A 22,912-nucleotide genomic window follows, 5' to 3' on the forward strand; every position below is an offset into this window, starting at 1 on the left:
GAGCTTTGGAGCTGGACAAATCTGAAAATCCAACCAGATCTACGAGTAGTTTGCGAAGCTGAGTGGAAACACACAGATCTGGCGAGAGCCAGGTTACTGCTCATTATGTCGCTGCCTTAGAGAGTGTTCTACTCGACAATTATAAAACTAATGGACCTGCATAAACTGAAAGGTTGCAGGTATCAATCCCTTGTTAAGGTCACAGACTTGTTATCAGGGGCGTTGAAATAGAGGTGGAAGTGGGGCAGAGTCATCAAGGGCCCCAATGTACAATGGGGGCCCCACAGGGAGTCAGATTTTATTTATTTTACATAACATCATATGGGGTCCTTTGGAGGTCGTTGTACTTAGGGCCCAGAATTTGTTGCACCCCTGCCTACTATTGAAGAGTTACCAGTCCAAACACTCACTGGGCCTATCTATACTAGCCTACTAACTATCACAGGTGCTTCAGAGATACACTTCACATGGCACTGTCCGCCACAGTTCTCTGTATGGCCATGGGCCAAAAGCAGACATACTGTACAATTGTACAATTGTACAACGGCACAACGACTGTGCAATACCTGTGCAACAACATGTGATGTTTTATTGTGTGCTCTGTGATCCCAATGACAATTCTGCATCATTGTCACTAAGCAACATGTCAGATAATAAATAGCCTTAAAATAGCCTATAAGATAAGGGTGGGAGCAGTGAAAACTGGCTTGATGTCAGCATTTGATTGGCAAGTCCAGGTCAGCTTGATTGACATATTGGGTTGATCAACTGACAAGTCATGGTATGTTGGAAGTGTTTTTCAACGTCTTATTTTCTTCTCAATTTGCATCATGCAACACCCCTTAGGCCTATCTATTCTAAATGTAGTGCGAACCTAAAGCCTACTAATTATGATCAAGACTAACTGATGAGCTATCACCTGCATCTCACCTAAAAGTTAATCTTAGTAATGGTTTTGTTCTGCTCTTCAAAGTATTTGGGCAGTAAGGAACCAACAGGGAACATTGATATACCGGTAAGTCAGAGACTGAGAAGCTTTATTTGATTTCTTGCTTTAATGGACGTTCCATGTCCACTCATACAACTCTGCTCTACCTGAGCAGTTTAACCTGAGTAAATAAAGGAAGTGAAGGACAGTGCTCTTCAGATTTTCTTACACACTAAAGAAGGGCTCTGCCTGAAGCGTTCGTGGGCGAGTAAACCAAGAAAAATCTGAAGAGTGCTGTCCTTCACGCCCTTTATTTATCTATGTTTTATGTGGGATTGAACTGTGAACTGTGTTCATTATTAGGCGATGGTCGGTCTGATCATGTCTCCTCCAGTTTGCAGTTTAGCCTGAGGCCATGGTGTCCTGGATCCACTGGACGTAGTTGCAGACTTTGACGTACACGCCAGGCTTCTTCCTCTGGGCACAGCCGTGCCCCCAGGACACCACGCCCTGCACCTCTCCGCCACACACCAGAGGGCCACCAGAGTCACCCTGAGGAGGAGAGAGAGAGAGAAAGGAAGAAAGAAAGATGGAAAGAAAGAAGAAGGAAAGGAAGAAGGAAGAAGGAAAAAGAAAGAAAGAAAGAAACCTTAATGTCAGTGTCAATACTTGAGGTAAGAGGTGGGTTTAGCCCACAAGAGCGAGAGCAATGCCAATGCAGTCTTCAAAATAATGGGGCTAGCAGTGCTTTTCAAAAGATTGCCTTGGTTTAAAAAAAACACCTTTTCAGTGCTTCAGAAAATGACTGAGGCAACAACAGACCCACTTGACACAGTATGACATAGTATAGTAGTCCATTATGATCTAAGGCAGTGTTTCCCAACCTTTTTTGACTCGTGTACCCCCTAAGCTTTTTTGTTGTAGCTCAAGTACCCCTAGCCCATGCTCTCTATATCTATTCCTTTATCCCAATATGACTATGCTCCATTCTCCACGTACCCCCTGAGGTGTGCTCGCGTACCCCTAGTGGTACACGTACCCCTGGTTGGGAAACACTGATCTAAGGGTCCCCTTCAGAGAGAGTGTCTCTCTGTCTGTCGCATTGCCATTTACTGACAGTGAACACAACGAGTTCCTCTCCACTAAATAACCTTGTCAGCTATATAGAGAAATAAAACGACACCTCCAAATACAATGTTGCCCACCCCCTTTGGCAACATATCTATGTGTATTTACTGTGAATGGGAATTGCATTAGTGACTGCCAATGTGACACAACCTTCACATGGCATTGCTGCCATTATTTCTTTCTTTTTTTCCCCTCAATTTTCAATCCTCCATTTTTCATTGCCTTTTTTTCTTCACGCTTTCTTAATACTTGTGGAGCAGAATGGTCTGAATTACAAAGTGATGCAGTTGCCAAAATTGCATTTGTAAATATTTGTCAACCTCAGACTATTGTACAATTGCAATTGCATGACTATGTGGCAAAGTGATCTAAGACAATGGAAAAAGGAGCTTTGAGCGGGGCAAGCATGGACTTATTTGCTGGACAACGATGAAATTCAGTATGTGTATCAGCCAATGAAGTTAAGCTACTGCAAAAGCCCCATTAACACCAATCAGTTAGAATGTGATTATGTGTTATGTGCGTGTTGCATTGAGCGCCACTTGCTGATGCCGTTTGACAGCACCTCTGTCAGGCACACCCACCGTTGTGCAAGTACACTACGTACAATACAATACAATACAATCTGTATTTATATAGCGTAATATCACAACTGAAGTTGTCTCAAAGCGCTTTCAAAATACACACACACACATATTCACTTTCCCACATTCGCTCTGGAGGCTGCCGCACAGCGTCAATTGTCCGGTGTTCATGTGAGAAGGTGCATTACACATACACAAGCAGACACACACACACACACTTTCCCACATTCACACACCTGCTCTGGAGGCTGCCACACGGCGCCAATACGTGTGAGAAAGTGCAACATACACACATCCACACACGCAGGCATGTATCTGATCCCAGAGTGTTACGTGCGTGTTATTTGAGTGTTATTGAGCGCCTCTTACTGATGCCGTTTGACAGCACCTCTGTCAGGCACACCCACCGTCATGCAAACGCATGTATCTGATTCCAGAGTGAACTTTAGGTAATTCAATAATGACAACTGTCAAATAATCATAGCTTTTTGATGAGGTGGAATGTTTGCTCATCTTAATAAAATAGCATCAGTGACATTACACATTATGATGTAACCGATAGATGGAAAATAAGATCGTCTGTACAGTACCTGACATGAGTCCTTGCCTCCCTCCATGTACCCAGCGCACATCATGTTTTCGGTGAGCTGGAAGGGGTATGCGTTATCGTAGCAGAAGTCGTCATCAATGGTGGGCACGTCCACACACTGCAGTTTTTCAGGGTACCTCGCTGCAGTATAAGGACAGACAAAGCAACATCTTTACTATAAAAATAACTAATATGATACTACTATACTATACTATACTATACTATACTATACTATACTATACTATACTATACTACAGTGGTTCTTAACCTGGGGTGCGGGCACCCCCTGGGGGTGCGCCAGAGATTTCAGGGGGTGCACAGAATTTTGTTTGTGTTGAGGTTGTGACCAAAATTCTGCTTCCAAACATTATAATTAGGCCAAATTTAAACATTTTTTCGTCCCCATGTAAGAGTATTGATTAATGTCTAAAGTAAGAGTCATTGTAATTAATCACTTGAATCATTTTTTGGTGCGTATACACATGTAGACATTTGGGATGGGGGTGCGTGGCTTTTCTTGGGAACAGCTAAGGGGGTGCGTTCAGAAAAAAAGGTTAAGAACCACTGCTATACTATACTATACTATACTATACTATACTATACTATACAATATTATACCAAAGATTTTCGAGGGTGCAGTTTCGCTATCTCTGACTATAATGTACTACACTAATTTATAAATACTATACCCATTTGCCTCATAAAAAACAGAGGGAAAATTCCATATTGTAAAGTCAGGACATGACTCAAACTCATTTTTCCGTAATGGTTCAGTTGTGGTGTGGATCAGAGTTGTGGTGCTGGGGTGGGGTGGAGGGTTGAGGGGAGAAGGGGTAGTAGTCACCATCCATTCATAAAGTGGTAGTGTGTACATAGCCGCTAACAGCTTTAACTGGGCCCGGGACAAAGTCATTTGAAAGGGCCCCCTCCCATATGCATACAATTTAATGAGGACCCAATTCTGCCCCCCTCCCCTCTCCCTGGGCCCCAGACATCTTACCCCCTTTGTCCCGTCCCTCTCAGCGTCCCTGTGTGTGTACACACTCCAGCTCTGGTTCCTCTGAGTGAGTGAGCTTGATTAAAACATGGGGGAAATGGAGTCACGCTGTTATTGCCCTCAGCAGACGGTTGGGCAACACATTATTTCATCAGTGAGAAGTGCCAGCTGTCTCGTGGGGAAATGAGCACTTGCCATTCCACTGGAAAACTAGGCGGTGTCTCTCTGTGTGTTTGTGTGTGTGTGTGTGTGTGTGTGTGTGTGTGTGTGTGTGTGTGTGTGTGTGTGTGTGTGTGTGTGTACTGTCAAAGATTTACATAAAGACTGCCTATAAGATACAGGCTCAAACGCACGCACGCACGCACGCACGCACGCACGCACGCACATACACGCACACACACACACACGCGCACACACACACACAAACATACACACCTGCTTTACCGTTAATGGCAATCCTAATTACCTAAACACAAAATCTCTCTCTCTCTCTCTCTCTCTCTCTCTCTCTCTCTCTCACACACACACACACACACACACACACACACACACACACACACACACACACACACACACACACACACACACACACACACACACAAACAAACACACACACACACACACACACACACACATACACACACACACACACACACACACACACACACACACACACACACACACACACAAACACAAACAAACACACACGCACTAACACCCACCCTGTTATTCTGTCCCACAGATACACCACAGTGTCAGTGTCAGTGCCGACACACACCCTCATGTCCAGACACCCCCAGTCCAGTCCAGACACACATACATACTGTACCTCCTCATTTCCACCCCCGGCCTTCTCCTCCCTCTGACTCCACCACCCCATTGACATTGAGTGCGTTGCAATATGCGACCTTGCCTCCTCCACTTGCGCTTGTCTCCTCGTCCCGCCTCCCGGCCCCTCCTCCGTGGAGAAAACGATAAAGTTTCCCAGCTGTCAGCCTAGCCACAACAACTTTTGAGGGACTGTTTTTCATTCACCATCCCAATTGCAAATGAGAAAAAGACTCTACAATTGAGCTTTTGTGAGATATTGAAATATAATGCTGTTGTCAGTGATGTCATGATGACATATTACTTCCTGGTACGAGGACAGAAGCAAGTGGAGGAGGCAAGTGGAGGAGGTAAGGTCGCATATTGCAACGCACTCATTGTCACATCGTCACACTGTAATCCAGTTTGGGCGGTAGCTCCCTCAGCCAGACACACTCACCATTTCCCAATGTCAAGTGTTCTAGCCTTGATAGTGCGTGAAGCGCTTAGTGATTGGATACTTCGGGGAGTTCATCCAACCACTGGGCGTCTCACGCACTACCAAGGCTAGAGCACTTGACATTGGGAAATGGTGAACTTTACCCGAGATAGTAAGATTCCTCTTGCTGTGTTCTCTCTGCTGTTACTATATAATCTTCACAGCCCTGGTAGAGGAAGCTGCCCTATAGCTGCAGAAAACGGTCATGTAATAGTAATGCTTACAACCCCGATTGCTAGTGTTGGGTAGCAGAAACAAAATGCCATGCTGTCATTTTCACTGGGGAGCAGAGTTGGGCTAAACTGATTCATTAGTTTATATCCCATTGCCACATATTCCAAATGTTTGGGTTTTACCTGTACGCCATACAGAGGCTCTACCACCCCATAATAGTCACAGCCCTGGTTGCTGGGGAGATAACTACGGCATACGGAGACTATACCACTCCATAATACTCACAGCCCTCGCTGCTAAGGAGGTAGCTGCCCCGTCCAGATACTATACCACCCCATAATAGTCACAGCCCTGGTTGCTGGTAGCCTGGTCCTGACCATCCCATAATACTACCATTTCATTTCGTATGGTCTGGCATTTGTTTGCTCTGAAGCGATTGTAGGAAGCAGGAAGTTTGCACTCAGTTATGGTTTGAAATTATTGGACACCTCTCACCCAATCGCTGGCAGTTACTCAACAACAACATAGCGCAGACCAATGGCTCTGGCGCAGATGTGTACGTCATTTTCACGAGCGTCCTCCCCCTTTCGCCCCCACGTGGGGGGCGTATACGATTATTGGCTGTTTTCTGGGGGGGCGTTGCGATCAAAATTCTACTGCTCCAGGTACTCCACAGAGAAGCACGGCCAGACTACAGTAGTGGAGCCAATCCTTTGTACGAAGTACATAGGATGGCTCGCGAGGCTAGGTTGCTGGGGAGATAGCTGCGGCATACGGAGACAATACCACCCCATAATAGTCACAGCCCTGGTTGCTGGGGAGATAGCTACCCCGTCCAGATACTCTACCACCCCATAATACTCACAGCCCTCGCTGCTGGGGAGGTAGCTGCCCCAGCCGGATACTATACCACCCCATAATAGTCACAGCCCTGTTTGCTGGGGAGGTAGCTGCCCCAACCAGATACTATACTTCCCCATAATACTCACAGCCCTCGCTGCTGGGGAGATAGCTACGGCATAGGGAGACTATACCACCCCATAATACTCACAGCCCTCGTTGCTGGGGAGATAGCTGCCCCAGCCGGAGGCGCGGCACATGGTCCCGGGGGCGACGCAGCTGGTGGGCAGGGCCATGGTCTTCACCCAGTCGTTGAGGACGGCAGGCTGGCTGAGCTTGATCAGCATGATGTCGCTGTCCATGGAGCGCGGGTTGTAGTTGGGGTGGCGGATGGACTTGGCCGACATGATGTGCTGCTCGGTGCCCTCGGGGTCGCGGATGTGGTGCTCGCCCAGGCGCACCTCCGTGGGGCTCCTGTGGGGAGGTAGGGATGGGGGATGGGGGATGGTGGGGTCGAGTTAGGTCAGAGTTGGTGTTGGGGGGGTAAGAAGCAGGCTAACTAGTTAACACTTGCCAGCCCAGGACAGACTTGGTTTGCCTCTCTCTCTCTTTTCTCTCTCTCTCTCTCTCTCTCTCTCTCTCTCTATATATATATATATCTCTCTCTCTCTCTCTCTCTCTCTCTCTCTCTCTCTCTCTCTCTCTCTCTCTCTCTCTCTCGCTCTTTCTCTCGCTCTCTAAGTCATTTCTGACTTCAATAGGCCTCTTGGCATAGCCCTCTTGATGCTGAATTAAATGTGTATGTATACCATTGAAGTAGCTGAGAGAGCTAATAGTTTGATTGCCATTTAATTTAATCTAAGGCCATCTAATAGTTTGATTGCCATTTAATCTAATCTAATGCAATCTAATAGTTTGATTACCTTATAAAAGTGATTATCAGTAATAACCATGGCAACTCGTGACATGCAGCAATGTAGTGAATAACTATTTTTGGTAGTTTAAAGGGGGACGGTATCTGATAATAACATGGGAATAACAGAGGAAGGCAGCAGCTGTGAGAAAAAGATGAACTTGTCACAGGCTTTGAGGACTCACAACAGCAGATGCCAAATCATGTGTCACTGCGCAGTATGCACACAACACATCCACACCGCGTTGAGGTTGCATCTGTAGTTGAGTCAGTGTGTCTACATACAATGTGCAGCAACCATATGTGCACTTCATGAATTCTGTACATTGGTAAGTGTATTAAATGACTTGTCAAAGCCATGCAAGAAACGTTTAAAAGTAAATACATTTCATGGGGCATTTACTGTAAGGCCGATCATGCATAAAAGACACACAGTAAAAAATGCAGTGTTAATTCAATACAAGAGTACTCTGGGACCAAATGCAGTCTAGATGTGAAATTGACACTGCAGTTTTACGGTACCGCCTGCATTATTTTAAAAAGGACACGTTGTCTTTGGTAGAATCATTTCTATTGCAGTTATACTTCAGTAGTGCTACTCCGATTTTCCTGTACTCAAGGCAGTCATGGTGGTGGGCAGCCGTGGTGTAACGGTTAGGGAATAGGACTGTAGATCACAGGGTTGCAGGTTCAATCCCCATTCTCACCAATCCCTTCCTCCCTCATGGCTGAAGTACTGGCTGAGCAAGGTGCCCATCCCCACATCGCTCCAGGGACTGTAACCAATACCCTGTAATATCTGTAAGTCGCTTTGGACAAAAGTGTACTAACTGTAATGTAAAGTGTAACATACTGTACTCACTTCTGGTAGCAGTGGGCTGCAGAGAGGACCCATTCGTTGGCGATGAGGGTGCCTCCGCAGTAGTTGTACCCGTCGTAGAGAGACACTTGCCAGGGCACCGAGTTCTTCACACACTCGAAGCCTCCGACAATTTTGTCATCTTGTGTCTCCAGGGCAGACACTGTAGACCAGAAGGAACAATGTGCACAGTAAACACTCACTCAGAGAGTTGGACCAGCATTAGGAGTGTTAAAATCAACTCTGGAAGTGTGGAATGAACACTGCACTACGTGCTGTGCAAACAAAAGCTTGGAGGGATATGATGAAACATATGGCTTGGTGGATAATGGCATGGTGTACATAATCACGCAGCCGTTGCATTTCTCTTTCTGAAGATTTCAGCCCAACACGTTTAACTTGAAAAACGTCATGGGCTTTGTTGTCGAATGCCATGACTGATGGTGTTTACTTATATGTACGCTATAGACTAGTGTAATTGTCTGTGACTTGGGGCCCTCAACCCCCACTCCCCCGAAAAAAGCCAAACACATGTCAACTTTCTTGAATCCCATTTAGCATTGCAACTCAACACTTGGAGAGTCGATTTAACATTTGTGTGTATAGGCCTGTTATGTCCTACAGTACTCCCTAATTGTTGAATATAACTGTTCAGAATTTACTGTGTAACAAGAGCTTAACAATTTTTTTCTGTGGGAAGAAAAGCTTACCTGCCCCTACCAGAAAAGCCAAGAGAAAATACAGCTTCATGTTTACCAGTCTGACCCTGCTGGGCCTATTGGCTTAGTGCTAATTTATACCCAGTCGCGCTCCATGTTATCTTTCCCAGCTCAAGGCCTCATCTTATCTGAGTCCCAAACTCAACAGTGCAGTAGCCAACATGTGCCAACGGTGCTAGTTAGTCTTGCTACTGTTTTGACTGGTGCTTTGACTGGTCAGTCATCCTAGACGATTGTTTGAAGTCTTCACAGCGCATTGCAGACGTAAATAATTACAAACACGAAGAGAAATACTAAATTACAAGTTGTTTATTTTGGTGATAAATGGTTTGATGGATGTGCTGCTAGCCATATGCACATTTGGTTGTAGCCGTTGTATATTTGTGTTGAAATGTTTTTGAAAGGGTCAAAGTCTATTCCCATCCATTGAGAATACGCACAATATCGTCTGTGCTTTTTTGTACTGGCACTGTGCTGTCTTTAATCACAAGTGCACACTCTGTGCTCCCACGCCAAATATAGATCAAAAGCTCTCGCAAATTCAGCTCACTCAACAGCTTTAGTTTTCCCCTCGGCCTACACAATAGATATGATATAAAACATCAATGAATACTATAGTCGATTCTAACACTCTCATGCAACTTAACATTACTGTATAGAACATTTCAGTTTTTCCATTCTGTCAAAACACTGTTACCTAGGCTATATGTTGTCTGACCCAAGTTGCCATTCAATCGCTTTAAGTCTACTTATTAAATTAATCACCATTTTCACAACCAGAAATCCTTTTCACCAAATTTGAGCTTTTGAGTACTCTAAACACATCCCTGTCATTATAATTTGTGTTTTTTTTAGAAGCTTAACCTTTTTTTCAATATAGACTTGAACATGAAAATGAATTTTGATGTTCATATTGGATTTCTTACCATCTCACAAGGGAGGGTAACTGTAAGGCAACTGGCCCATATTTGTCTGTTCCCTCAATGCACTTGGAGTGTTAGATCACAAGGGAATGGAAACAGACTGAGCGTGTGTGTGTGTGTGTGTGTGTGTGTGTGTGTGCGTGTGCGTGTGCGTGTGCGTGTGCGTGTGCGTGTGCGTGTGTTTGTGTGTGTGTGTGAGTGCGCGCGTGTGTGCATGTGCGCGTGAGCAGGGCCGCTGACAGCTTTTGCTGGGCCCGGGACAAAGTCATTTGAAAGGGCCCCAAATCCAATACATACAATGTAATGAGGAACCAATTTTGGGCCCCCTGTCTCCCTGGGCCCGGGACAACATACCCCTTTGTCCCCCCATGTCGTCGGGCCTGCGCGTGAGTATGCGTCTGTGTGCCTACGTCTGTGTGTCTACTACGCAAACCAGGACCACCCAGCCAGCCAACTAGGCCCCCTGTTTGGCAACTGTTTTTTTTGTAGAAGCCTACAAAGGGGAACTAGCAATCCAAATTGCTCAAAGACTATATGCTCTTTTTGTTCAAACAGTAAACTGTATCTTGATTTTTAATCAAGCGGCCAAGGGCATTGATCTTCCTCAGTAGCTTCAAGAATATGTAAATGTGGGTGCGATATACGCTGTACCATAACGGCCCGGACTTGGGTTCGATTCCGGCCTGATTTAAAATCCCGATCCTTTCCCATCTCTCTCTCTCCCACTCATTTCTTGTCAAGATCTTCAACTGTTTGCTATTATTATTCAGTATATAATATCATATATATAATTTTATTTTTTAATTAATTTATGTTTTTAACAATACAAAAAGATACGATAAGATCAAACTTTATTGTCTGTAAAGCATGAAACAGAAAAATAGATGAGATATACATATGACTAATTATTAGTCTACTCTTCCATACCCCCTTAAACAATTCATCATGTAAGACGCTTTGTTATGTCATAGTGGTGTAGAGGTAGTACAGTTTTTTGGAGGCTTTTATGCCTTTGTTTGATAAGACAGTAGAAGATGGCAACAACAATTGTGTGGAAGAGAAAAGGGGAAGGATTGGGAAATGACCTCGATTGAACCCAGGACCCCAGCATGACACTTTAGTGCCATTTGAGCTTTGACTAAGGCCCATAGTAAACTATTTTAATGGCTATTAGGCTACATCCTTGCCCTGGAGGAATGGTGCACATTATGTGAATACATGTGAAAGTGAAAGCCCACCTGGGAAACTCCAACTCCCATTGTCATTGTGACACAGCAATCCACAGCACAGCACACAAAGAAATTGCAGTTTTTCCTCACCCGCGCAAGATGGCAGCGTCCGGTGTCCAATGATGCCCAACAAGGAGCAGTGCGTCGGGGGAGTACCACGCCCAGGGTATCTCAGTCATGGAGGAGGCTGGAGGAGAGCACTGGTTAACCCACTCTCAGATTCTGGTTACATCTGTGCTCCTTGGGGTCAATTTGACCCCAGCCACTTAAATGTCTACAAAATCAGTAGAAATCAAAACTTTGGCACATGTTTATGTATCAGACATTTACTATTACTGTGTTGGTGACATGAAAATTTGAAAAAATAGCAATACAATGTCACTGATTGGTGTAAAAAACAGATAGATATATAGTATTACTATTTCAGTGGCTCCATATACTCCCTAAATACGAATCTAGGTTATTTATAACATTTGAAAAGAAAAACAAATTTGTTTATTAAGGATAGTACATCTATTATCATTTGGGTCAATTTGAGCCTAAAAGAAATAGATATAGCCTATTGCCATACATTCATTTATTCACATTCATACATTCATTCAGTTTTTTAAATTCAACATATTTTTTTTTTGAATGTTTAAGTACTCACCCCACCAACCTGACGGGTGGGGGGCCGAACCAGCAACCTTTGGGCTACAAGTTTGACGCCCTAACCGCTTACCCATGACAGCCTTACATGGGTCTCAGTCACTGCAAAAAGGAACAACTATCTTACATAATCAGCTAACTCACTGACTTGGGGAAAGTTATCACTTCTTGGAAAAAATGATTCAGCAGTGTCAAATGCATCTATCATATCCATCAGCGAAAAAACTAAATCGCACTGTTGAAGTCTTGCCACACACAGACTTGTCACCGTGGCAACCTACATTTGGTCTGCATATCTTTACCAAAGAGGCATTTACACAAAAATGGGGTGTCAATGTTTTAGAGTGAACCCATATAAATTCAGAGTGTTTACAACACCATTGAGAGGTGCATGGAGTCAAAAGTCAGGGTAAATTCTGAAGGTGGCCAGTGGAATTTCAACTCTACACAGCTCTTATGTCTACACAATATTGAGTAAACTATTTTGAGTGGCATCAAATGTTATCTTAATTGGGGTTACTTCAATACTTTAAGAGTTATATCAACACTGGCATTTTGCTGGGTAGGTGCTTATCGGATGTTAACCATGAATGAGGGTGCGGAGTCCCTTCCCAGGCATCCTGATATCCTGGTATTCTCATTGTGTCCTTGCACCACCCAGTAGGTTTATACTTGCTCATTTATCATAAGTCTTCCTTGCATTCATTACAGTTAATAGGTTTCCACACATGTCCATACATCCAGAATCCCACAGGGGGCAGTATTGGGTTAGGCTGCTGCATAACCACCAAGCCTCCCCTCATTCGCTGCAGCCTAAGGGTATATAATTAACTATTATGTGACGCTGGTCTAATTTTACGGGCAAAGTTTCACTGTTGATTACAAAGGCCATAATTTGGGATGAGACTGTGAAGATAACAATCTGAAGAATTTGAAATGCCTGTGTGATTCAGAGGGCCCGCCTGCCAAAGAACACAAAATGGAAAGGCAACAACTGGCGTGAGAATGAAGAAAAGTGGAAGGCGGCTGCCGTGAGAATCAAGTGGATTTGTGGAAGTGGCAATGAACAAATACTAACAGTGTGTGTGTGTGTGTGTGTGTGTGTGTGTGTGTGTGTGTGTGTGTGTGTGTGTGTGTGTGTGTGTGTGTGTGTGTGTGTGTGTGTGTGTGTGTGTGCACGCGTGTGTGTGTGTGTGCGTGCGTGCGTGCCTGCGTGTGGTTTTCTGTACAAGTCCTTGCATATATGCACCCTGAAATTTTGCATTCTATAACATTTTGTGGTTATGACGACATGGTTATACATAACGTTACAAAAAATCCTTATCCTGTGTACTTTGTGTCTCAGTTTATCCAAAACAGGATCAGTAGCGAGGTTCTTGTTTTATTTAGATTATGCAAGAATCTGCAGTAGCACTAAACTGGTCTTTTTGAATGCACCATTGTCACGATGAGATGGCAATGTTCCTTTGTCCACAAGCACAGAAAGTGTTCCAGTCTCCCAAAACAACATGACAAAAATAGAAGAAAAAAATTGCATACCCGCAAAATAGTTTCATAAAATTCCTGCCTTTCTACACAGAACTTGTTTTTGACCATATTCTGGGGCCAAATAAGGCAGAACTTACAATAGTTCAACTGTTGCTACCGTTTCCTGCGACAAACTGATGAACAGTTTCCTTGTTCAAGACAGACAGGAATCAGGAGGTGCTCTTCCCTAATTCAGTCAGAACTCCCTGGGCTTGTAGATTTTAGTTTTCACTGTATAACTTTGCTGTTAAAACTGCAATCGCAGCAAACCGTCACTTGTCATGGAGCGCTCCGTCTGTGTATTACGCAGAGAAACGTAGCAGCAAGCAAGGTGTTTATCAGCCCCAGACAGGGAAAACATTCAAATGTTAGGGTGCGTAGAGGCAACCCTGTGATTATGCATGCTTAAGGGTTTAAATATAACGTGTTCCCATCCAGCATGGGCAAGTTCTCTTCGCTCCTCCATTTCCTTGCCTTGCCTCAGTGGCGGCATGTTCAACTGTGCGATGTGGACAACAGTATACAGTACAAACAACACCAGCCTTGAATATTCTGGGCACTGCAAGCTAGACTCATTTCAGTTGGGTCAGATGTCCCAGAATCGGTTTTACCAATGTGCAGACTAGGCAATTGCCTAGGCCACACCAAATTTCCGCTCCTTACCCCCACCCCCCAAACACTCATTCCCATCATAGTAAATACCAGCAAAAAATACAAGAGGGCCCTATCTATATTTCACAGGCTCCCAAATGGCCAGAGCCACTGTTGATATGTCCATTCATTTGGGTTTTACAGATTTGTTTTCCTTTTTTGATTGAAGAAAAGTTCTGTGTGCCGGTATGTCTTTTCTGCTGTTTCACAGTTAATGAGGGCCCATTATATGGTGTTTTACCACAAAGTGTGAGTGCATGCATAGCCAAACTTCTGTCAGATGCCAAGACTTTGAACACAAATGCGAAAGAAATTAGCAATTAGGCAATTCGAATTCTGTAGAAAAACAATCTGACTAAGGTCATGGTATGGATCACAAACATGTTATTTCCTATTTTTTTTCTAACAACAAAAATGAATAGTTACAATCCAGACACATGAAACATGCTCGCTCACAGCACAAAAGCCTTTGGTGTTTTATGACCGTATTTCAATTGCTGCATTGAGTCGAGCTTTGTTGTTTCAGTGATGTCACATGACCTGATACGCAAGTCATTTGAGATTACCTGATATGAAGTGCAGAAAGGCAAAGTCATATCATTATTTCCGAGAACGTATGACTGATTTATCACTGAGTAAATGTTTAAGCATTCAGTGGTCAACATCCAAGCGGGAAACGCAATGTCCTCTCATTCAGACAGACTTTGGAAAGTCTCCCAAATTACTAAGAGGTGGTATTCACCATATGGTAAAATGTCACTTTCAACCTGTTAAAACCACTGAACCACTGAAAAAATGGGGAAACGTATAAATAATGTGTAGTTATTATGTGCAATGTGTAATACAGTATAATAATGTTGCTGTAAATATGTTGTCTTAAAGGTAAAGGTAAAAATATATAATATTTTAATGAGTTAACTGTGAAATGGGGCAGCCGTGGCCTAGTGGTTAGAGAGTTGGTCTTTCAATCTAGGGGTTGTCGGTTCGAATCCCCACTGACATCTCCCTACATCTCCATCCATGTCTGAAGTGCCCTTGAGCAAGGCACCTAACCCCACATTGCTCCAGGGACTGTAACCAATACCCTGAAAAATAATAGTTGTAAGTCGCTTTGAATAAATGAAAGCGTCAGCTAAGAGCAATGTAATGTAATGCAATGTAATGATGCTTGACACAACCAAGAGTCCTGGTAGAGTTGAGCAAATGAAGTCATATTTTAGCAGAGTGCCACAGCTGCACCGCTACGACTTACTTGATGGCAAATAATGGCACAGCAAGCGAGAGAGAGGGAGAGAGAGAGGGAGAGAGAGGGAGAGAGAGAGAGAGAGAGAGAGAGAGAGAGGGAGAGGGAGAGGGAGAGCAAAAGCGCAGCTTTTGGATGTGTAAAACGTCTTTTTTTAACATGCGAAATGGGAGCGGTGGTGGCAGTCAAGCAAACAACACCATGTGCCGCACATATGGCCCTTTCCATTCGGCCGACGCAACGCAGCTCAGCGGGCTTGGAAGTGGAGAGGAAAAAAAACAAATAGGAAGAATTCATTGCGAGAGAGAAACAGACAGAAAAAGGAGAGAGAGAGGGAGAGCTAGAGAGATAGAAAAACATGGGAGACAAGACCGAGGGGAGAATGAGGAAGGCAAAACAGGAGAATAAATATAGAAAGAGGAGAGTGAGCGGAGTGAGAAAAGAGAGAGAATTCACTTGCCATTTTTTTGTGAAAAACAACTGATATTGACTTTAGTCACTAAAGACATTTTGCACTTCCTTCTCTAAAGGCACATTCGTTTTCTTTTTGATGTGCATCCCTCGTGCTCCTAAGGACATAGGGTGCAAATCATTTCTCCAAACTTGCATCCTTTCCTCTGTCCTCCAACCTTGTGCCTCGTTGTTAATGACTTAGGCGGAGCCAGTTTTAAATCCTTAAATCCTTTAAATCATTCAAAATACAAACATGACATATCTAAGCCTCGTGGTCCATGAGGACATGATGTGTCTATAATTCAAAGTTGGTTTGACAGCAAGGGTCTTCTTTCGGATAAATCATGTGTTGTATTTTAAAATGTGAAATTAATGTCCAACATAAAACTGTCTTTTTCCAAGTCAATAATGAGACACACAGTTGAAGGACAGAAGAAGGATGCGAGTTGATTTGCATCCAATGTCTTATTCCTCTACTGACCAAGCCCTGGCAACCCCACCAGTCAGGACAGATGACAGGAGGGGACAGAGGGGGCGGTTGTCCGGGCCAAAGAGGACCAGGGGCCTAGGATTGGGTCCTCATTGTATTTTATCTATTGGGTGTGGGGCCCTTTCAGATGACTTTGTCCCGGGCCCGGCCAAACATGTCAGCAGCCCTGCCACCAGTAGACCCAGCTCCCCATCACCCCCCCCCTGTCCTCACCGCTTACCACCCTGGAGAAGGTTCACTTGTGCAGAGCATGCTGTACACACGCCCATCCATGCATTCAGGCGTGTATACTGACATAAACCAGTACAGGCACAGTGATATAGACAAGACAGACAGGACAGGTAAACAAACAAACAGTCAATCAGTCAGTCAGAAACTCACAAATGCATGCAGACGTGCACTCACAAACACACACTCATTGTCACACTCATTCTCTCTCTCTCTCTCTCTCTCTCTCTCTCTCTCTCTCTCTCTCTCTCTCTCTCTCTCTCTCTCTCTCTCTCTCTCTCAAACACACACACACACACACACACACACACACACACACACACACACACACACACACACACACACACACACACACACACACACACACACACCAAAAGCCCCGCACTCACACATGTGCAAACACACATACGCGCACATACACACGACAGCATGTTTATTTACTGGCCCAGCACAGCCGTGCAGTGAGTTGACATCTCTGATCGGAGCGCAGGGGGAGGATACGTGGTTTTGGAACCAGGGGCAAGTTAAGAGGAAGTGGTTAAGGCTGGCGAGGCTGGTCTGCTTGTTGATCTGGATGGTTTTTTTGGGGAACGACGATGGCTGACGGTGGGTTGAACGTGGAGTGGCGGAGGAAGGGCCGCCGACAGCTATGACTGGGCCCAAGACAAAATCATCGGACAGGGCCCCCATGTAAATACATACAATGCTATGAGAACCCATTTCTGCCCCCCCCCCCCCTCTCTTCCTGGGCCCAGGACAACTGACCCCTTTGTCCACCCTGTCGGCTTCCCTGGGTGGAGGTAATGTTGAGAGCAGGACTGTTTCAAGGTATTTGGGTGCCCGACGCAAAGAGGGAGTTGGCGCCCCCCCCTTTTCTAGTCAAAGTATTGAGATTTTTGATAGCAGCTATGTTGCAGCTATTTTGATCAGCTATTGAATGTAGGGTTAGGTTGAATTGAATTGAATTTAGGCTTTGCTTCACTCACAAAGTTGTCATGACTGTCGTTGGAATACAAGTACATAACCAGTCATTGCCAGGGGAGCCTTATTCAGCTGGGGCCCCTAGGAAATTGCCTAGTTTGCCTGCCTTGTTGGGACAGGCCTGGGTGAGAGGTTGATGGATGGGGGGGTAGGGGGGGGTGAGAGGTTGATGGATGGGGGGGTAGGGGGGGGGTGAGGTTGGATTTAGGTGGTGCAGCAGGGTTGGGGTTAGGCAGCAGCAGCAGCAACAGCGTATGTGACTCAACAAACAAAATTCCTGACCTCCTCATGCCCAAGTGAACAAGTTCCAGTCAACCTTGCCGCAAAACGTATAAGCAAGAAAACCTCCATAGAGTGTACGTAGGTCACAACTTCCAAACTTCCCCTGTCTTCTGCCCAGTCGCTGCAAAACACAGAGACGCTGAGAGATTCTGCCATGGTTTTTAACTTGTTGTGCAGCCATGTGCGACAGTAAATCATGTGAAGTATAGACTAGAGAAAGATGACAAGGGCATGAGCGGGATGAACCAAAGTCAAGCTCATAACTTTCTGCTGACTATTTACAGAGCTCCGTTTGATCTGTGCAAGAAAAACAACTGCACAGTCAGTCACAGCAATGAAAAATAAAGAAGAAATGACTCCTATCTTCATTCACTCGACTCTTTCCCTGGGGTATAAGTCCAGGGCTCCAGACTAACTTTTTGCACTGGTTGCACTGGTGCGCCTAAAACAATTTTTTAGGTGCACCAGCACAAAATGTAGGTGCACCCAAATGTGTTCACCACCCCATACACACACGCACCTCTTTAAAAAAATAATAATTAAATATAATAACGATAACAATAGCAATAATAATAGCAGCAATAATAATAATAATAATAATTATTATTATTATTATTATTATTATTTTTATTATTGCTATATTTTAAAAGACCTGGAGCCTTTCATGTGCTATAGGCTAGTCTTCCAAATGTGCTCCTTATAAAAGACATGACAGTAGGCTACCTAACTAACACATCTTGGCTACAAGCAGTTTGGCTGGTAGAAAAGACCAAATTAGTAGCCTTTTAGTCAGTATGTGTTTGACTAGTAAGATCAACATACCAGCCTTTTCTGCAATAAGGCTACGCACACGGCACGAGCACAGTTACAATATTAAGATAGATAGATGGATGGATGGATGGATGGATGGATGGATATTTTTTTTTTCAACAAACCCTGCTAAAAATGTCATGATTTTGAAAATCATTAGACACAAATAGCCTAGCCTATGTTTACAGTGGAATCGGAGGTGAATTGGGTTTTGTCTATTTCCCCGTTTTTGAGCGCTCTCCCTCTGCATAATGATTGTGGTATCTTAGCAAGCGCTACGAACAGACACGACAGCACTAGTTCTCTCTCTCTCTCTCTCTCTCTCTCTCTCTCTCCCTCGAGGTGCATGAACGATGCCTTGCCGACTGATAGACAGTATGTAGCCTGCCCTAGTCGCTATCAAAAAACTCACAGAAGTCCCGACAGACTAGCGCGTCACCTGTTGTTTGGCCAGCTCTGCACGCAGCTGAAACGGGTTATTATCCGCACCCGTCTGCGTTTTTGTGTGGCCATGTTTAATATCCGCTCAAGCCATTTAGTTTTTCACCGTGATTGTCAGTCTCTCGGGTTAAAAATATCCTCAAGTCATTTTGCTGTTTTTACCGTGATTGTAACTCTCTCGTCCGTTGCAAAACTCGCCTGGTTAAGAACACAAAACTCGCTGGCACATGTGAACTCGGATAGTTGAGCGAAGTCGAACATTCTATTCTGAAACGTCGGGCTGCCTGTGAACGAGGAAGGGGGAGAAAGCTACCGGTAGTTCAGCGGTGTTGAAGGAATGACCGCATCGACACGTTTTATTGTGTGATGATGGGCCACTACAGTAGAATGACTATTAATTTGATGTCCATTAAAACGGTTGTTTGGTAATTGATTTTGTTCTACTGATGGCTGGTCGCACCGGTGCGCCTAAAAATATTTTTTAGGCGCACCATTGAAAAAAATGGGCGCATATGCGACCAAATTGGTCGCACTGTGGAGCCCTGTATAAGTCACTTTGAATTTGCCAGACATCCACGCAAACAAAGTGTGTGTTTGCAGCGCAACAAAAGAATAAAAAGAAAAAACAGCATCCACACTCCCTCCCTCGCCTCCTCTGCCACACCCTTACTCCATCTGCACGAAAGAAAGAAGAAAAAAAAACAAGGCATTAAAAAATTCTCAACGAGACCCTCAGCCCAGACTCGGCCCTGCGGAGTCCCTGCAGCTTGTTCTACACACCCAAATTGGTATTTGTGTTGGCCGACCTAATTGCAAGTTTGGTTGGCAAATCAAGCCGTGTGGCAAAACTTTGGGTCCGCCAGGGCTGGCCTCAAACTACTAGCTTTGGGGTGGCTATTAATATCCCCATGCAATGCATGCAGACAGCCGTCATTTGAAGTGACTCATAACAGTTTTATTGCTGCATGATGACCAGAGGGAATGAACAATCAATTGAGGCGGACTTTTAAGTTCTTCACTTCTTCCTCAGTAAAAAAAATTAAAGGTATAAATCCTACACTCAGAGAGTCGATTTAACAACTTCTAGAGGGTGTTTGGTTCCATAGTACTCTCTAAGTGTTGAATTAACACTGTACATTTACTTTAAGAGGGAGGATAAATAAGCTGTGAGAGAAAGACTCTGTGCAGGGATTCATTAGATGGGAGTTTTTTTTTCACCTTAGTGAAATAGGAGGAAATGTAAATAAGTCTTTTAGGAAATGTTTCATATGCCGTTTGTTTCCCTTACCGCCGTGGGAGGAAAAGGGAGGGAAACGAAATCACTTTGAGCACATAAGTCTGAGCGCATAACTTTCCCTAGCCAAGTCTTTACAAATTCACTCTGTAACTTTCTTTCTCTCTCTCCTTCCCTCTCCTTGTCTCCTTGCTTCTCTGTCTTTTGTCTTTGTTTTTACATTTTAGTGTACATCTCCAACTTTCTCTCGCCTCATCCCTCACACTCTCCTTCTCTTTTAACTTGATGCTCTCCATCTGTCCTCTTTTACATTTTTACTATCCGTAGCAGTAAGTCTTGCCTCCCCTGTTCAAAACATCTTTCTCTTTCTCTCTCACTCCTTGACGATACTAACCCATCTCTCATTCTCACGCTTTGCTCTTCTGCCCCACATCTCTCCACCCCCAAACACACGAATACATTTACACACACACACACACACACACACACACACACACACACACACACACACACACACACACACACACACACACACACACGCACACACACACACACACACGCACACGCACACACCATTCCCCCCAGCCATACACTCCCCGTTACCCCCACCCGCACACACCCCATACATACACACACACCATTCCCCCCAGCCATACACTCCCCATTACCCCCACCCACACACACACCATGCACACACACACACTCCATTCCCCCGAATACACTCCTTTCTCATCCTGAGCACATCTGTAGAATGGACCCGTAGCAAAGCATCCCAAGTGGAGACGTCCAGGGCCAGGGTTTGTGTGTTTGTGCAAGAAGCGAGAGCAGCTATGGCTACAGTAAAGTACAGCACGCTCTGCTATGAGATCAGCTCCCTTGTTCTACTCACGGGTCCCTTGGATACAAGAATACAAAGAAAGGGTACTGTCAACATAGAAACATAGAACAAAGAGGTTTTTTTTTCTCATTATCTGGAAACATCCGCTTATTGCCTATCTGTCTGTCTGAATTGTCACGTTGACATGATGTTTTAATAAATTCTGACTAAATAGTTCACAATTGAATAGTTCGGAATAAACTACCGCACCTTTTCTCTTGATGCCTGGTGGGTGCGTAGGTTCCAATCGGTATACTATAGGAGCAGAGGTGGAAAGAGTACTAAAATATTGTACTCAAGTACAAGTACTGTTACTCTGTTGAAAATGTACTCAAGTACGAGTAAATTTACCAGTCAAAAAATCTACTCAAGTAAAAGTAAAAAGTAAATCATTTAAAATGTACTTTGAGTAAAAGTAAAAAGTTACTTTTTAACAATTAGCGTTTTATGCCTCTAGATGTGCAAGGGGTGCACTGGGTTAAAGGAAGAACAGCTAATGTTGATCTCCTCTGAGTTAAGTGAATCTCCATCGTCAGCCTCCATGTCAGCCAACATCGTTTGAGTGAGAGACAGGTCGCACGCGCCAACTCTTTATAAACTAGGTTAGAATTCTAGAGGTTTTTTGTTTGTTGGGTTGTTTTTTTTACTCTGTAACGCTTGTGCTGTAAAATGTACCGAAGTACATTACTCGAAAGAAAATGTACTTAAGTAAAAGTAAATGTAAAATGTAAATGTAAGTAAAATTACAAATTTTAAAAAGTAGTTTAAAAAGTACAAGTACACAAAAAAGCTACTCAATTACAGTAACGCGAGTAAAGTAATTAGTTACTTTCCACCTCTGTATAGGAGCTAGTGGGAGATTCACACCTCGCGTAACTAGCCGTAAACCAGGGGCGGTTCCAGACATTTATACTTGGGGTGGCAAAGGGGTGGCGAAGTGTATTTCAGGGGGGCATGCTCCTACACTAAGGGGAAATTATAAACACTATATAATCGACACACACATGTGATACAGTGAATCGTTCTATGTCTGAAATGATGTCAAGCATTAAGGCTATTGGTCACAACCAGGGCTCTTAATTGGGGTGGCAAATCATATTTCTGGGGGGGCAAATGCCACCCCCTGCCACCCCTTAGAACCGCCCCTGGCCGTAACCTCACTCATACCTCACTGGCGTCGATGGCGTGCGCCCAAAATTACGCCACACCTCCCTCCGCAAGCTGGCGCGGCGCGAGGTCGTGCACCCCACTTTTTTTGTAACTTGGCGCGCGTCCACCAGCAGCGACCAGGTAGGCAGACAGAGCAGGAGATGTAGCCTACAGTTGCCTATAGAAGAGATACAGCTACTGGACTACAGAAGGGACCCTGCATCATTTGAGGATAATATAATGTCTTTTCTCTCATGAACAGCAGAGGTCACACTTCCGAAAATGCAAGCAAAAGCATGTAAATGGCACTTTTGACTATGAATGGTATGCCGCATTTGAATGGTTCTCGAGCCAAATGGCGGGAGGTACGCAGGTTAAGTATGTCGAGCCCTTAAGGGGAACTATTGCATCGGCATACAAGGAATGCGAGTTCCCCTTACTTGCTCCTATAGTTCGGAATGAAAAATATTTTCCGTAGAGTTTACATGAAGCACCTCCATTTCAGTCCAAATAAAGCTCTTGGGATCAGAAAGCATTTCGATTGGACAAAGGATGCACATGCTGGGTCTGCATTGTTGCCTATTGCATCATCATGCCAACGAGTAGGCCAATGCATGGAACGAGCAGAATTGTTTTTAAAGTAGAATTAAGGTATACGTGATAGAGGAATACAGTCATTCAGAATTGAAATTGTATTCCAAATCGTGAA

General features: G+C 44.3%; 1 protein-coding gene across 2 annotated transcripts in view; it reads right to left on the reverse strand.

Annotated features, from left to right (window-relative positions):
- Window positions 1–1,266: 1,266 nt before the first annotated feature.
- The window catches only part of LOC134449164 (trypsin-3-like), a 64,462-nt gene continuing 42,816 nt past the window's right edge, over window positions 1,267–22,912 (reverse strand). Inside the window, exons 1-5 of one of the 2 annotated variants that reach the window (XM_063198973.1) lie at window positions 9,029–9,112; window positions 8,322–8,481; window positions 6,758–7,020; window positions 3,231–3,370; window positions 1,267–1,480 (exon numbers count right to left, since the gene is read on the reverse strand). In XM_063198973.1, coding sequence (XP_063055043.1) covers window positions 1,331–1,480; window positions 3,231–3,370; window positions 6,758–7,020; window positions 8,322–8,481; window positions 9,029–9,068 — 753 coding nt within the window. In that variant the 5' untranslated portion in view covers window positions 9,069–9,112 and the 3' untranslated portion in view covers window positions 1,267–1,330. Of the gene's footprint in view, window positions 1,481–3,230; window positions 3,371–6,757; window positions 7,021–8,321; window positions 8,482–9,028; window positions 9,113–22,912 lie in introns of those variants that run through there. The other variant, XM_063198972.1, reaches the window with a different exon arrangement.

Source organism: Engraulis encrasicolus, chromosome 5, assembly GCF_034702125.1.
Source record: "Engraulis encrasicolus isolate BLACKSEA-1 chromosome 5, IST_EnEncr_1.0, whole genome shotgun sequence".
NCBI classification, from domain to species: Eukaryota; Metazoa; Chordata; class Actinopteri; order Clupeiformes; family Engraulidae; genus Engraulis; species Engraulis encrasicolus.